The 16103-nt window shown below is 38.9% G+C and overlaps 1 protein-coding gene across 10 annotated transcripts in view; it reads left to right on the plus strand.

Moving 5' to 3' along the window:
- LOC140513771 (TP53-binding protein 1-like) overlaps positions 1 to 16103 on the plus strand; it is a 130806-nt gene that overhangs the window by 66103 nt on the left and 48600 nt on the right. For all 10 annotated transcript variants that reach the window (XR_011970333.1, XR_011970332.1, XR_011970334.1 and 7 more), the window contains 3 exons: positions 8421 to 8651; positions 12993 to 13050; positions 15072 to 15164. Coding sequence is in view for 7 of the 10 variants with exons in the window: in XM_072623741.1 (XP_072479842.1) it covers positions 8421 to 8651; positions 12993 to 13050; positions 15072 to 15164 (382 nt within the window). In the remaining 3 variants the exon portion in view is untranslated. The remainder of the gene's footprint in view (positions 1 to 8420; positions 8652 to 12992; positions 13051 to 15071; positions 15165 to 16103) is intronic.

The following is a 16103-nucleotide window of genomic DNA, read 5'->3' on the forward strand; positions in this document are numbered from 1 at the left end:
TCCACACCAACTCTTTCCCCCTGCTTGAGGTCTAAAGGGAAAATTACATATAGTTAATCAAAACAAATTTCCATATTGGCCGCATCAGAAAAAATCATCTCATTTTGTTGCCTCTCAAGAGGTAAGTAGCATGTTTTCTCCTTAGTCCAGTGACTTCTCAAATTCTCTGTCCTGGATCTGCTTTTCAAGTCATTTTTTTTGGCCATTCGATACCTTACATTTTCTTCTTTTTTTCAGTCTTTTGACTTTGTTTTAATATTCCTTGTCTCATGGAGACGTTAGCTTCCATGTGGTAGATGATTTCTTAGATCCTAACTAAAATATTCTGATTTTTGATCCCTCCATTCTTTCTCATTCTCCCATGTCATCCATGTTATTCTGGTCCGACTTTCTTCTTTGGGCCAGCTTGATTAAATTGTCAGCCAGTTCAACAAGCCTTGAGCTGATAGGCCCTTAGCTCTTCCACCGTTTCTTCCCCATCAATGCTTAGCTCTCCTTCCGTTTTTTTGCCTCTTCTGTTCCTGTTCTCTAGTAAGTGAAACCTTCGGGAAGAAAGCATCCGGACTTATGGACTGCATTCCCTGAATGTGTGTTCTGTTTAGTCTGTATTGGACCCTTGCTGCTGAGTAACAGGCCTTTTATCCATCCCATATTGATCATGACTTGGACTGCAGTGACTCTTCTAAAACTTCTCATTTCCCCTTAAGCCTTCAATTCCAATCTTTCTTTCCCCTCTCAAGAAATAACCTCATCTTTTTTTAAATTCATTTAAATTCAGGAGATTGCACCCCTCCCCCACCAAGGCCCCTAATCCATACTTCTTCTCAATTGCCCTTTTACTCTGGAGGGCAGGCTTGTACAATATCCTCGGTATTGTTCTCAGTTCTTTACTTGCACTCCGTGTATCCAGTCTGTTGGCAAAGTGTGTTGTTGCTGCCTTTATAACATGTCCTTATAACGTGTCCTTTGTTAACTCACCTAGTGCCTACAGACCTTCACCACATTTTCTTTCCTAGATTATTGGAATAGCCCTCCAGGTGGTTTCCCTACTTGAAGTCTTTTCCCCGTTCCATTTCATCCTCCACTCAGCTGCCAGTGATTTCATAAGGTGCTGATCTCATGATGTTATCCCCCTCCTCCCTCATTAAACTTCAGTGACCCCCATTTGACTTGTAGGTTCAAATAAAAAATCTCTGGTGCTTACAGCATTTCAGAGTCTGATGTTTTCTTACCTTTCCAGTCTTCTACTACATTTTGTTCTTTACTCTTATGATCTATTTATACTGCCCTACCTTGTGTATACACCAATCCCTGTGCTTTTGTACTGCTCTCCCCCACACCTGCAGTGCCTTCCTTCCTTACCATCGCCTCCTTGCTGCTGACTTCCTTCAAGATTCAGCCTTCCCTCGGAGATTACCTTCTATCTTGTGTATATCTTGTATGTGCATAATTATTTTCTTATTCTCTCCCTCATTATAATGAGCTCCTTGAGAGCAGAGAAGACATTTTTGCCTTTATTTTTATTCACAGAACTTAGAGTGCCTGATACACAGTAAACCACTTTAAAAACCTGTTTGACCAACTGGCGACATAGTACAGTGAAGAGGACCTGATCTACTTACTAGCTATTTAACGGCTTTGACAAGTAATTTAATGCTTACAGACCTCTGTTTCCTCATCTGTAAAACGAGGGTGTTTGGACTAGATGACCTCTGCATCCCCATCGATTTGAAGTAATGCTATGATCTATAATCTCATGGCATGATCCTACTCCTCGCTTCTCTGTCCTTATTCATGTTTTCACTTCTCCATGCCCAAGGATTTATTCTTCTTTAGCTTTAGCTGAAGCTCAGTCCTTTGTGTGTGGCCTTGGTTCGTTGTGTCCCACGTCTTCTCTTATCTCATTCCGTTGTGCCATCACTCTCTTTCCTTTGTCCTGTTCAGTCTCCCATCCTGCAGTCCCTCAAGCTGTTCTCTTGTCTCTTCTTTCTTCCTTTCATTACTAAATAGCAAGAAGAGAAGTCTGCAGTGGCTCCTGCTATAGCCTGTTTGTATTCCCACCTCTCCATTGAAACTTCTGTCTTAAGGTTCCCCCCTGCAGTCCTCATCTTTTCCCTCCCTCTCGCATTTTGACTGATTGGTTCTTTACCTGTTCCGTCTTGATGCTTTCTATTCCTGATGTTTCGGTAGCACTTCCTTCTTCTGCTTTTGCTCGCACCTTTTTTGACTATTTCTTCATCTCCTGCCCCATCCTCCTGCCCTGTAAGAGAAGTTTCCACTCTTCTTTCTTTCTCTGAATTTTCATCCATTCTCATATCGATGTTTTTTATCTGTACACAGATGACTGTCAGATCTCTGACCTCTCCCTAGAATTCCAGTGCTGCATTCACAAAGCTGTCCGTTGCTTCTCCCTGTCTGTCCCTTCCTCTGTTCGTCTCAGTTTTTTGTTCAATTAGCAAGCGTTTATTTTCTCTCCTAAACAGCAACCAAAAAAATCATCATGGCAAATATTTGTAGTCAAGGAAAGCAGATTGTCTTGTTGGCCATGACCAGAAACATGTCGCATTCTGTATTTTGAGCCTTCACCTCTTTAGGCAGGAGGTGAATAACATGCTTCACATTTATTTCTTTTGAATTGCATTCATCAGAGTTCTCAAGTCTTGGGAAGCTGTTTTTTTTAAAGTAATGTTGTTACTGTGTAAATTGTCCTCTTAGTCCTTATTTGCTTCTGTAGCGGTAAATTCGAGTTTTTACAGATTTCTCTGAAACTGCCCATTTCACCGTTTCTTACGGTGCAGTCGTTTTCTGGAACATTTGTTTGCGTATTTGTGTAACACTTCCCAGGGGGAGGATGCCTTGTTGGCTTCTAGTGTTTGCTGCTCTGGACAGAGCTGCCGTTGTAGGCCTTTGCCTGTTTCTTTGATCTCTTTGGGCTTATAGGCCTTACGTATCCCTGGTTCAAAGCACATGCTCAGCTTATTGATTGTTGGGGCATAGTTCCAAAGTGTTCTCTGGAATATCTGGACCAATTCACAGCTCTTCCGTCAGTGCATTAGTTTGCTTGTTTTCCTGTAGTCCCTTCAATAATGAATTAATGAAATAATCTGTCTTCTGCCAATTTGATGGGTGTTATATGGAACCTTAGAGTTTCTTTAATTCAGAGGTGCCATATTTGTAACTTGTAGACTGCTTAGTCCTTAGTGAGGCGGTGACCAAATTAAAACATACTTGGGAAATGTTTAACAAAGTAAAAGTACTGTACAATATAGATGATGCCAATTTATGATTTTCTAAATCACAATGTGGCCCGTAAGGATCCTACTTGACACCACTGCTTAATTCAAATTTTGCTTGTGGTTGTTATGGCCTAGATTTCTTCATTTGATAACTTTGTCGTTTCTGACCATTTTGGCTCTTGTTCTTACAGATTTGAATCAGTCCCATATATATGTTAGAAATGAGACTTGTATCAGAGAAACTTTCTGCAAAGATTTTTTTCCCTAGTTATACTTGGTTCTCTTGTAACTTTAACTGCATTGGTTTTCTTTACATAAAAACTTTAAAGTTTTCGTGGAGTAAAGTTGTCTCTTCAGTCTTCTGTGATATCACCTCTCCATCCTTGTTTGATCGTGCACGAACTTTTCCCATCACCATAAATCTGAAAGTTAATTTCTTCTTTGCTTGTCTAATTTGTTATGTCATTGGTGGTGTATAAGCCATGTTCATTTGGACTAGTGTGAGACTCTATGGTGTGAGGTGGAGGCCAGTGCCTAATTTTTGTTAGACGACTTTGTATTTTTCATGGCAGTTTTGTCAGATAGTAAATCTTTACCCTGTTAGTTGGCGTCTTGGAGCTTTTCAAACACTCTACCACCGTTTATTTGCTTCTGTATGTTAAGTATCTAATTTGTTCTAAGAATCAAGATCTCTTTTTTAAGCTAGTACCAAATTACTTAGATGACCCTGTCTTTGTAGTATAATTCAAGGTGTGGTACTATTAACTGTCTTTTTTTTCTCAATTTTTTTTCATAATTTCTCCTGAGATTCTTTTTGTTGTTGTTGTTTGTTTTTTAATTTAATTAATTTCTTTTCAGTGTTCATCAATCACTTCCTTAAGATTTAAATTTTCTCTCCCTCCCTCCCCCGACCTGAGACGACTTGCAGTGTTATGTGGGCTCTACACATACATTCTTATTAAACACATTTTCGCATTAGTCATGTTGCACAGAAGAATTAAAACGAATGGGAGAAACTATGAGAAAAACCAAACCAAAACAAAACATCACACGAGAAGATAGTCTGCTTCATTCTGTGTTCCTATTCCACAGTTCTTCCTCTGGATGTGGATGGCCTTTGCCTCAAGAGTCCTTCGGGAGTGTTTTAGGTCCTTGCATTCTCTTGAGAGTCCTGGCCTTTGTTTTCTTTCCCTAGCTCTGTAAAGTACTTCTCTGGTAGTTTGGTTGATACTGTCACTTCATAGAAGTTTAGCTTTTCATTCATCTCTGACTCTTCCTTCTCGTCCCCATATCTGATCACTCGCCACAGCCTTTTAATTATACCTTCTTTTCTCAGTGTAGCCCATGCCTGCCTTCCCTGCCTAGCAGTTTATCCCTTGTAACAATGGATAAAAAGGAAAAGGAAAAAAGGCAGCTCAAAACCAACCAGGAAACCATAGTTGGTACTATATGCGGTGTTTCTGCGGTTCCCCACCCACGCAAGAAGAAAGGGAGCCACGTTTTCTTACCTGTTCTCCAGGGTCAGGCTACGCAGTCGTTCTAATGACAGTGTTCCGGGCTTTTTTTGATTCTTTCCATTTATATTATTGTGGTCATTATGTGTAAGGTTTCCTGGTCCTGTTACTTTGATTTCTGTCAGTTCATGTAAGTCTTCTCCATTTCTGTATTTTTTATTATGTAATATTCCATTACATTCATGTACCATAATTGTTTTTAGCCATTCTCCAGTCAGTGGGGATCTATGTTGTTTTCATTTCTTTGCCACCACAAAAAGGGCTTCAATGAATATTTTGCTGTGTATGGGACCTTTCTTTAACCTCCTTAGGGGAATACACACACACACACACACACAAGTGTGTGTGTGTGTGTGTGTGTGTATGTATATGTGCGTGTATATGTGTGCTTAAAATATATATGTATGCCCCAAGGAGGTTAAAGACAAAAGAAAGGGGTGTGTGTGTGTGTGTGTGTGTGTGTGTGTGAGAGAGAGAGAGAGAGAAAGAGAGAGAGAGAGACAGACACACAGACACAGACACAGACACAGAGACACAGAGAGATTTCTGGGCCAAAGATTTGTCAGGAAATTGGGAATTTAGAAGAGGAGAATTCAGGAAGTGAACAGGTGGCTATTAATGTTAGAGAAGAGGATTGAGCTGTTTGCATCTTAACTAAAGGTAGATCTCATAAGGACTAGAAAGAATATACTTGTGTGGAGATTTGCTCATTTGAGAACAGTGTACAGATATACCCACTGAATAGGATACGATAGAGAATGATAGATGTGGCATAGAAATACAGATAACAGTGGAGGGGACTGCAAAACAAATGAAAAGAAAGACTGGATTGATAATTCATGACCTCAGATATTTGTAGAACATTGTGCAGGGTGTGGAAAATAATAAAATTGAGATCTTAACACCAGTAAATAAACACAGTCTTATAGATATAATCTAGATTTAGTTATAGGATATAACATATTTGGGGGAAAAAGTTAACTAGGCTGGACAGTAAGTTAGCAGTACCTCAGCTTCACAGAGGAGTGGCATTTGAATTGGGCTTTCTTTATTTGCTTTACCAATAGTTTAGCTTTTCACAAGATGGAGAAAGTTCACAGGAATCTTACTCAGATTCAGATTTAGATGAGCAAGGTAGAATTGATAAATGAAGTAGAAACACTGAAAACGTTGATAGAACATAGAACATCTTAGAATTACCAGGGAGAGAACACTCAATGGAATATCATATGTAACCTAGACTTGAGGAGAATTAGATTGGAAGAAGTTTGGTGAAGATAAGTATACTGTCATGGATTGACACCCACTGAGCAAAGTCACTCAATTTAGGAGAAATAGGAAATGAAGAACAAAAATTTTTAAATAATTTTTTTCAATCCATAAAACTATTTTCTTCCTGTTCATCCCCCCACCAAAAAGACAAGAAAAAGAAGACCCTTGTAACAAAGATGCATAGTCAAACGAAACAACTTCTCACATTTGTCACGTCTAAAAAATATATGTCTTATTCTTCTACCTGAATGCATTAGCTCTCCCGTCTTGCTTCATGGCTGGTCATTGAGCTCGTTAGAGTTTTTAAAAGGTATGTGTGAACAATCTTGATGAAGAAGATAAGGAGGAGAAGCCTCAGGCAGCAGTGTGACTTATAGAGAACTTACTGATTATGGAATGAAAAGAGGGCATACCAAAAATGGAAATGAGGCTGTACAAAGGAATCGCTTAGTTCTGTAAGAACAGGGAATGCAGGCAGCTTGTCAGGAATGTTATAGAGGACTGTTATGCTTTAGGCAGGAAATTTTATTAAATGATCTATTTAGTTTCATTTTGTAACAGTAATGCTACTTTTATGCAAATTGTAAAATACTGAACGTTTTGTTGCTCTCACAGTTTAAGTGTATTTTGGAGACTCTCTCTTACTTAGACGGGATGATATTAGGTCTGTCAGTGTAATCCTCTTTGCTATGATTTTTTTGGGGGTGGGATTTTAAGATTTAAATAATTCAAGAAAAGATCAGCTTAATTTCTTTTCCCTAATATTAATCTCCTTCTATGTGCAGGACACACTGTGCTAGGTATTTCTAAAGCCAAGGCCTCTGATTTTAGTACTTGTCTTTCCTAAAAGGTGAGAATTAGTTTGGAAAAAGGAGAGAAGAGACACTTTCTAGTGTATCTTTATAACATTAAAGACTTGCTTTGAAAAAAGAGTTCTTAAAAAGTTAACAACAAATAAACCACAAAATGAAAGAAGTTAATAGTTGGTAGTTGAATAGCAGAACAGGTTATGGGGTAGTTTCTAGGATAAAGTTGCCTATACAGTCATTGCTTAAATTCATCTATATTCATCTAAGGGTTGTAAGACAATATGGTGAGGAAATGGAAATTACGAAGGAGACATGACGCCTGGGAATGGTATGACAGGAGGAGAATTTGGGGACAAGGGAATAGAATGGTTCCCAGTCGGCCTCCTTTAAAGTTTACTCTTTTATTGCTTATTTTGTGTCTGTCTTTTTCAGAAACACCATTTCATTTCACTTTGCCTAAGGAAGATGATGTTATCCCACCATTGACCAACACAACTCCACCTTTGATTGGGCATCTTAAATTAGGTCCAAGGAGATACAGTACTGCTATTGATGAGTGATATGAAACTGACACTCTTTGAGCTAGAAACTCTGAGGTGTCATCCTTTATAAAAAGGATATCCTTAGGACCAGCGAAGAAATTGGGACTGGGTTATATCATTTATTTTTCTTGCTTCAGGAGTAAACTTTAAAGAATGTGACTGACTGCAGATCTTCATAGTCTCATTCTAGTCCCATTGAGGATCTGGTGACAGTTTCCAGTTTCTTACATTTTGATAATTTTTTTGACCTTTTAAACAATATACCATTTGTATAGTAGAAGTTGACTGTGCTTGCTTTTTCACAGAAGATAATCAAGGTGTAGAGGGGAGTCAACTACCAAAAAAAAAAATTAAACATTGCTGTAATCTTGAGGGCAGGAGACTTTGCAATCCCAAAATGTAGCAGAGGGCTGGGCACATAGTAAGTGCTTCATAAATGTTTTAGTCATTCATTGATTGAGTAAGCAGCTACCTTGTGTGGAACACTGGAGAAAAGGAAAAGTTAGAATGAGCATCGGAAAAGGAGGGAGGAGAGTTTACCAGACTGCCTGAAAAGAGAGAAAGCTCGGTTTTAGGCAGGGACATTAAAGCTCACAGATGTGTTCCTGGGCAACACCATGTGCATGTCATATTTCTGCTTGACAGGCAGGGATGGTTAGGTAGCTTGCTCCTCTTCAGCAGCGCAGTAGCGTTCTACATTAATCTATTTGTTTTCTCTAGTCAGTGCTGGGAGGTAACTGTCATGCCGTCTGGAGTTTCCTGCTACCTATGCCTGATGCTGGCAGATGTGGGTTGGCTGAGGGCTCATGCAGCATCCTAAATCCAGATGTGGAAGTGGAACTGAATCCTGTTGCTCCTCTTAAGACCAGGTGTCAATGACAGCGTGTAGTTGTGGATATTTGTGACAGGATCTCTTCTAGGTACAACAGCTTGGATCTTGCAGACCTGTGGAATTGCAGAGGCAAACGGAAGACCCTGAGAGGCTGTATTTAATGTGTGTGCTTTAGTGGGGTTTTTTTCTTCTTCCTCCTCCTTCCTTTCTTTCAGTTGTGGACAGCTATTCAGAGAGCCTCTTAGCAGCCAGTGATGTCATGGCTGAAAGTTCTGTGGGGTCCAACGATGTTACTGATGAAAGTGAAAAAGGGGATTCCAGAGCTGTCCCAGAAGTGGATGAAAAATTGAGTCTGAAAATGAAACTGGTGAGCCCTGAGACTGAGGCGAGTGAAGAGTCCTTGCAATTTAGTTTGGAAAGGAAGTTATCTTTTTATGCATATCTGGGTAAGCTATGAAAAGTTTCTGGCCCCTTTGGTATTTTGTATTATTGACCCAATTAAGCAATAATCTTGGCTATTCTTAGCACTCCCTCTTTCTTTTTAAATTTTTTCTCAGTTTTATTGATGCTTTTTGTTTTTAATATCATAATCTTCTCTTAGTACATCCTTCTCCTTTCCCTCTGAATTTGCCTTAGAACAAAAATTAAAAACAATTTTTTAAAGTTCAGCAAAACTAACCAGCACACTGATGATCTCTAACAGTATAAGGATATATCATGCAAACTCCCTTTTTTTCCTAAGCAGTGTTAACAGTAGAAAGATTAGCTAGTGTGAATTTTGGGGAGAGGTGACTTTGTGTTGGGATGAATTTCCTCATTATTGAAGCACTGGGAATGCTGTCTATAATGGTTGCATTTTCATACTTTGATTTGGGTCATTAAGTAATAGTATACTAGAAGTACTAAATATTCTTGATTATTCAATCAAAAACTCCCTAGTTATTTGATAGTGAACCTGGTATGATGGAATGTGAATAAACTAGAGCCATAATGCCCTTGTGGGATGATATGGGAACATCATAAAATTAGCATGGCATCTTTCAAGGAGAAAAGACAGTATTTTCGTTTGAGACCACAAGGGAATTGAATGAGCTGAGTGGAGTTCTAGGTCAAGAGTGAATCAGTATGGGACACATGAGGACTGAGGAATTATAGTGAGATAGAACAATTTAGGATCACTTAGTATGAGACTATAGACAGTATGAGAATAGATAGTTTGCTGCTCATTTACCTTGTCTTACTCTTTTTGTATAGTTTCTTTTCCTTTGTTAGGATTTTTTTTAAAACTAGAAAGTATTTTCTGATTGGGATGTATGGAGATGTGGGTCCTAGGGCAAGTAGGCATTGAAGATGGGTACCAGGATAGAGTGGCATTGGCAGAAGGAGAATATTAGGTTGTTAGGGATTAGATGTGGCAAATCTCTGAACCCAAGAAGCCATATCAACCCTGTACTTTCAAAAGTCATAGGATCATAGAATTTAATAGTACCTTGGGTTAAATAATTTGCAACACAGGTAGTTAGTAGCAAAGTTGGAACTTGAACCCAGGCCCTCTGCCCCTAAACCTAGTGCTCTTTCTTGTTTGTTTTACACTGGATCAAAGGGTATACACAGTTTTTATCTTTTGGATATATTTTTCAAATTATTTTCCAGATTGACTTGACAACTTCCCAGTTCCACCAGCAGTGCATTAATTAACGTGCCTGTTCTCCCGTGGCCCTTCCAGCAATTTTCCTTTTCCGTTTTTGGTTCTCTCTGCCCGTCTGAAGGGTGTGGAATAGAGCTTCCGAGCTGTTTTCACTTGCGTTTTTCTTACGCTTAGAGATTTCAGGTGATTGTTGGTAGCCTAGAGTTCTTTATTTGCAGACCTCTTATTCATAGTATTTGACCATTTATTTACTGGAAGATGAGTCTTATTTTCTGTTTGTACCGATTTTCTCTGTAGTTTAGATGTCAGCACCTCATCAGAGATATTTGCTGCAGAGATTTTTTCCCCCAAATAGTTATTTGTTCTGATTCTGCCTGCATTGCTTTTGTTTGTTCAAAAGCCCTTTCAATTTTATACAATAACACCTCTCTCTTTTACTTTGTAATATTTCTATCCCGTGTTTGGTCAAAAACTTCCCTCCCTTCCAATTGTGAAAATGCCTTATCACTTCCTTCTCTGATGTGTTTAATATAACCTTTTCTGTGTTGGTTCTGCACCCATTTTGAGCACATTATGGAACATGGCTTGAAATCTTCAAATTCTCTCAGATTGCTTTCCATTTTTTCTAATAGTTGTAGAATATCGAGTCCTTAACCGAGTTAGCAGATGTGTTTATCGAACATGGTACTAATTACAGTGTTCAGTTTCTTCTGGATTCTAGTGCTGTTTCCACGGTATTGGGTCCTTGTAGGCACATGCCTTGAGTTGGGGATCTGTTTACCAGGGAAGTTTATAGACTTGAAAGGCAAAAGTTTTGAGGCCAAAGAAAAGGCTCTTGGTCACTCATTCCAGTTAACAGATTGGAATTGTACTGCAGTTCGTTGAAATCCAAGCCTAGGGCTGGAACCAGGGGCAAAATGATGCTCCAGGAGAGTAGATTTAGAGTCAAAGGACTTAGGCTTGAGTCCTGGCTCTGCTGCCTTCTACTCTAACGGTAAAATGAGGGAGTGAGACTAAGATAATCCCTAAGGTTCCTTCCTGCTCTTACTCTGTGCTCCCTTACATCATACAATAAAGAGGCTCCCTCAAGGAGCTCACAGTCTAATAGGGGAGACAGCCTGCAAACAGATGCAATATACCGGATAAACAGGAGAGAACAGAGGGAAGGCACTGCAATGGAGAAGGGTTAGGGAAGGACGTGGAGCTTTCTGCCTTTTGTTTCTACTGTCAGAGATCATAGTCACTGGAACACAAGTTAAGTCAGTCTCCATGAATGTTTGTATCTCATTTATAAACGATGAAAATAATAAAACTCATAGTTGGTAAGTAATCTTCCCTATTACTCCTCAGATTTTTCAGCTGAACTTGGATTATCCAAACCACTTTTCAAGTTGCTCACTCTTCTTCTTTTAAAAAAAAATTGTTTTTTACAAAAAGTTTTAATTTACGGAATAAAACAAGCATTTTCATAACACAGTACGGTAAAAAGAGGTGATTGTACAACTTGTTATTCCCTTTAAATATATATTGAAGTTATCATAATTGTTTTTCCTTTTTTCTTCCCTCCACTTTCCCCTTCCTCCCCTCCTCCTCCCAGAGATGGCTGCCATTAGACACAAATATGTATATAAACATAAAATCATTCTATATATACTTCTGTTTGTTAGTTCTTTCTCTGGATGCATGTGTCCTTTGTAGTGAATTTGGATATTTATAATAGTTAAAGTAACTTACTCAAAGTTGTTCTTAAAACTGTTGCTGTTACTGTATACAGCATTCTCTTGGATCTGCTCATTTCGCTCCTCCTTATCTCGTACAAGTCTTTCCCTGTTTTTCTCAGATGACCGAGCTAGTTATTTGTCATAGCTTAGTAGTTTTCTATCCAAATCATATACCGTAACTACATTTTCCAGTTGTTTACCACCACAAAAGAGCTGCTATAAATATTTTAGAACATAGAGGTTCTTTTCCTCTTTCCCAGTCGTCTTTGGAAGTAGACTTAGTGGTGATATTGCTGGGTCAAAGGGTAGGCAGTTTAATAACTGTCTGTGCACAATTCCAGATTGCTCCCCGCAATGGTTAGATCAGTTCACAATTCCACCAATAATGACTTAGTGTCCCAATTTTTCTATCTCCTCTCCAACATTTGCTGCTTTCCCTTTCATTCATTTTAGCCAATGTGATAGGTATGAAATGATATTTCAAGGTCATTTTAATTTGCGTGTCTCTAATCAATAATGATTTAGAGCATTTTTTCATATGACTAAGTTGTTTTATTGTTCTTAGGGACTCCAGTTTCTATGTGGATGATTTTTATGGTATCATGACTACCATCTCAGGGAGAGGCAGAATGCGGAATAGCTAGGTCATTGAACTTGGAGTCAGGAATTCAGGAAGACCTGTATCTGAATCCTACCCCAGACACTAGTTGAGTGAACTTAGCCATGTCAGGCAATCTTTCTGAGCCTCACCTTCCTCATCTCTGCTGCTTAGTTTTGATGATAATATTTGAGAAGTTAATATTTGTGAAGTGCTTTTCAGACTTTAAAACATTATACAAAGGTGAAATATTATTTTAATTACTCAATTTATCTTTATTTAGATCTGAGGTTCTTAACCTGTTTGTGTCATGGATCCTTTGCACAGTCTAGTAAAGCTTATGAACACCTGAAAATAATATTTTAAAATGCACAGAATAAAATATGTAAATTACAAAGGAAACCAATTATATTGAAATACAATGATTTATATTTGAAGCCAAATTAAAATTTAAAAATATTTAACTTTAAAAAGGTAGATATTAAAAAAATGAACAAACCCCAGGTTAAGGGACCCCTGATTTAGAGATATGTAGGTGACAGTTTTAGAACCTGCAGCTAAGTAATTTCATATAATATTTTTGGTTATGTCCACTTAGTTCACAACAGTGAGGATATGGATTGTTAGGAATGGGGAATGCTTGTATTGTTAAATCATAGTTAATGATTTTTTCCTTCTGTTCCTATTCTTTATTCCTATTTCTTCCTACTGCTGAGTGGGGGAAGAAAGAGTAGAAGAATAAGGAGGTTTTTAGGTATGATACTAACTGGATTATTTCTCTATTTTTCTCCCTTCCCTCCTTGCCTGTGTTTTTGTTCAGAGCCTATAAGTGGTGAAAAGAAAAATGGATCCACTGCTGTTGCTGAGTCTGTTGCCAGGTAACCAGAGCTTGTTGCTATGCAGAGCAGTCTCATACAGAGCCACTGGTAATGAAGGAAAAGATGATTTATCGATAGTAGAAAAAAATTAAAATGAAACCTAGAAGAAAGGATTTGTAGGAGGAAAGATTGAATGTCACAGTTTTTTTCATTAATACTCTTATAAGACCAGTGTTTTGTCTGCTAATTCTTGACTAAAATGTTGACAAAAACAATTTTTAAAAATTTGCTCCAGTAATCATATTAGAATCCTCATCCTGAGCCTCTTTAGCCTTGGCGGGGCTCTAATGTGTGGCAGGAGACAGCTGGGTGGTCTTCTAGAGGGTCTTATGGGCTTTGTCCCTTATGGCTTTCAGCTGGTAGCCATTATATAAGATTGAAGCAGCTAGGTGGTGCAGTGGATAGAGCACCAGTGCAGGAGTCAGGAGGACCTGAGTTCAAATCTCACCTCAGACACTGGACACTCACGAGCTGTGTGACCTTGACCAATTGCCTCATCCTGGGTCATCTCCAGTCATCCTGATGAATATCTGGTCACTGGATTCAGATGGCTCTGGAGGAGAAGTGAGGCTGGTGACCTGCACAGGCCTCCCTCGCTCAAAACAAAGTCCAGTACAAGTCATGTCATTATCTCTCTGATGGCGTGGTCTTCTTTGGCAACGAAGGACGAACACACATTATATGAGATCATTTCTAGTGAGTGTCCCAAACTAACTGCAGTTTGGTGGTGTATCGTTCTTGATCTTGTTATTGTTGGCTCTTAGAGAAGATCGTTGGAGTTAGTGTCCCAGACTGATAGCTGTGTTGTGCTGGGTTGTGGTTGTGGTGGTGGTGGTGGTGGTGGTGGTGGTGGAGCGTTGTGTGGTCTTGGCTCTTTCTTGCTATGATGCCTTGAGGGTGACAGTATCTTTAGATTCCAGCCCGTGTAGTAGAGCTTTGCCATCTGGTGGCTATCGGAGGGTATAAAAGTCTCATCTGCTACTGACTATAATACTACTGAACATTAAATTCCAGTAGCACTGCTTAAAGCATGACAGAGCAAGTTCTTTGATACAATCCTGTTCCTACCTCTTGTTTACTACATATTCTGGAAAAAAGAATTTCATCACTCTGGACTTAATATCTCTTCCTGTAAAATGAACTTAATGTTTCTGGGTGTGGTTTATATGTTACTTTAGAATTTTCTGCTAAATACCCTTTATAAATCTATAGTCTTACAGTGGAGAAAAAAACATTTGTTTTACTCTGTAGTTGTGGTATTGTATTCCAGATGTCGCTTATTGTTGGTCTGCATGTACAATTTAATTTATTTCTAAAGTTAGAGAAAACCTTAGAGTGTGGGACAGAGAGCAAGGGTGGGAGTGTAACAAAGGAAGAGATTGGAATGAAAGGAAGTGGTTGTTAATATGCGTTATTGGTGATGGTATTAGTATATGTTTATCTTGTTTTAAAAGCATACCCAAACAGATGAAAATCTTGATCTGTAGGAAAAACTAGATTGTGGGATATGGTTTCTTTACAAATAGATTGAACACAGGAGTACTTGAGCTTCTTTTTTTGTTTCTGTGTTTCTGTACACAGTAGCTCTCATAAGGTTATGTTTAGAAGAAGGATCATTCTGTCTTCTGCCTACACAAGAAGAAGTGTTGCTATTTTCGTCCATTTGTAAGATTATATAGTGCCAGTAAGAGCTGAGCACTGCAGTGGGACAGAAATGCTGTTGGATGATAGCATGGGGCTAGGGATTGTGGGATTATGTTATTGTTCCTGATGACTTTCCTCATGCAGATTTTCTTAGGCTGCATTAGGCATATAAGAAAGCTGCATCTTGGGTCAAGGGAAGAATTATGGGAGAAGAAATGTGAAGGAAGGTTATTTACCTGCGGTGCCTGAGAGATATTTCTGTTATGTAGCACAGTGCTTGATACAGTCATCACTTAGTAAAAGCTTGTTGTCTGATTGAAAGTTGTTTATTCTCGCCAAACAAATGTAGACTTATCGCTTTACTCTGTTATCCTTAGTTCTCAGAAGACAGTGTCTGTGTTTAGCCGTGTCTGTGAAGTCCGGCAGGATGATGAAGCCAAAGGCCGTGATACCCCATCAGATCTTATCAGGTAAGCATTATTTTCATAATATCTTTGCTCCCATATTAAGTCATAAATTGATTGCTGCCAGAAACTGCTATGTTCTCTCTTTGTGGTTTCCAATTTAGTTTTTCATTTGACTGTGGCATATTTAAGCCAGACTGAATCATGTTTATTTCAAAAATGATCTTTGAAAAAGAAAGGGCCCTTTCTTTTTCCTGTGGCCTTTATATTTACATCTGTTCCCATCTTTTGTTCTGTCTTCTCCAGAAGGTGGCATTCTCAGTCTTCCTCTCTCTATTGAATATTCAACCTCTCCCTATTTTTCCTTACCTCCTGCTTTTCAACATGCTTAAATCTATACCCACATCCTTAAAAAAACTTTCCCTATTCTCTCCCATCCCTCAAGCTTTCATCCTATATTTCTTTTCCCTTTCTCAGTGAAATTCTTTGAAAAAGCTGTCTGTACTTGGTGCCTCGATTTGCTGTCCTCTCACTTTAACTCCTTGAAATCTGACTTTTGACCTCATCACTCACATAAAACTGCTGTCTCTAAAGTTACCAGAAATCTCTTAGTTGCCAGATCTGAAGGTCGTCTCTGTCCTTATCCTTGACCTCTGCTGCACTTGACGTTATTGATCACCCTTTCCTGCTGGATACTGTGTTCTGTATGGGTTTTCATGATACCACACTCTGCTGGTTCTCCTCCCACCTGTCTGACCACTCCTCAGTTTCCTTTCCTGTCTTACCTATGGGGGTTCCCCAAACTTCTGTCCTAGGTCCTTTTTCCTTTTCCTCCTGTACTTTTTCTTTTGGCAACTTCATTAATTCCCATGGGTTTAACTATCATCCATATATAGATGACTGCCAGAACTACATATCCAGACCCAGTCTTTCCCCTGAGTTTCAGTCCCACGTTACCAGTTGTATATTGGACATTTCCGACTGGATATCTCATTGACACCTCAA

The sequence above is a fragment of the Notamacropus eugenii genome, chromosome 7, assembly GCF_028372415.1.
Source record: "Notamacropus eugenii isolate mMacEug1 chromosome 7, mMacEug1.pri_v2, whole genome shotgun sequence".
In the NCBI taxonomy this organism is placed as follows: domain Eukaryota; kingdom Metazoa; phylum Chordata; class Mammalia; order Diprotodontia; family Macropodidae; genus Notamacropus; species Notamacropus eugenii.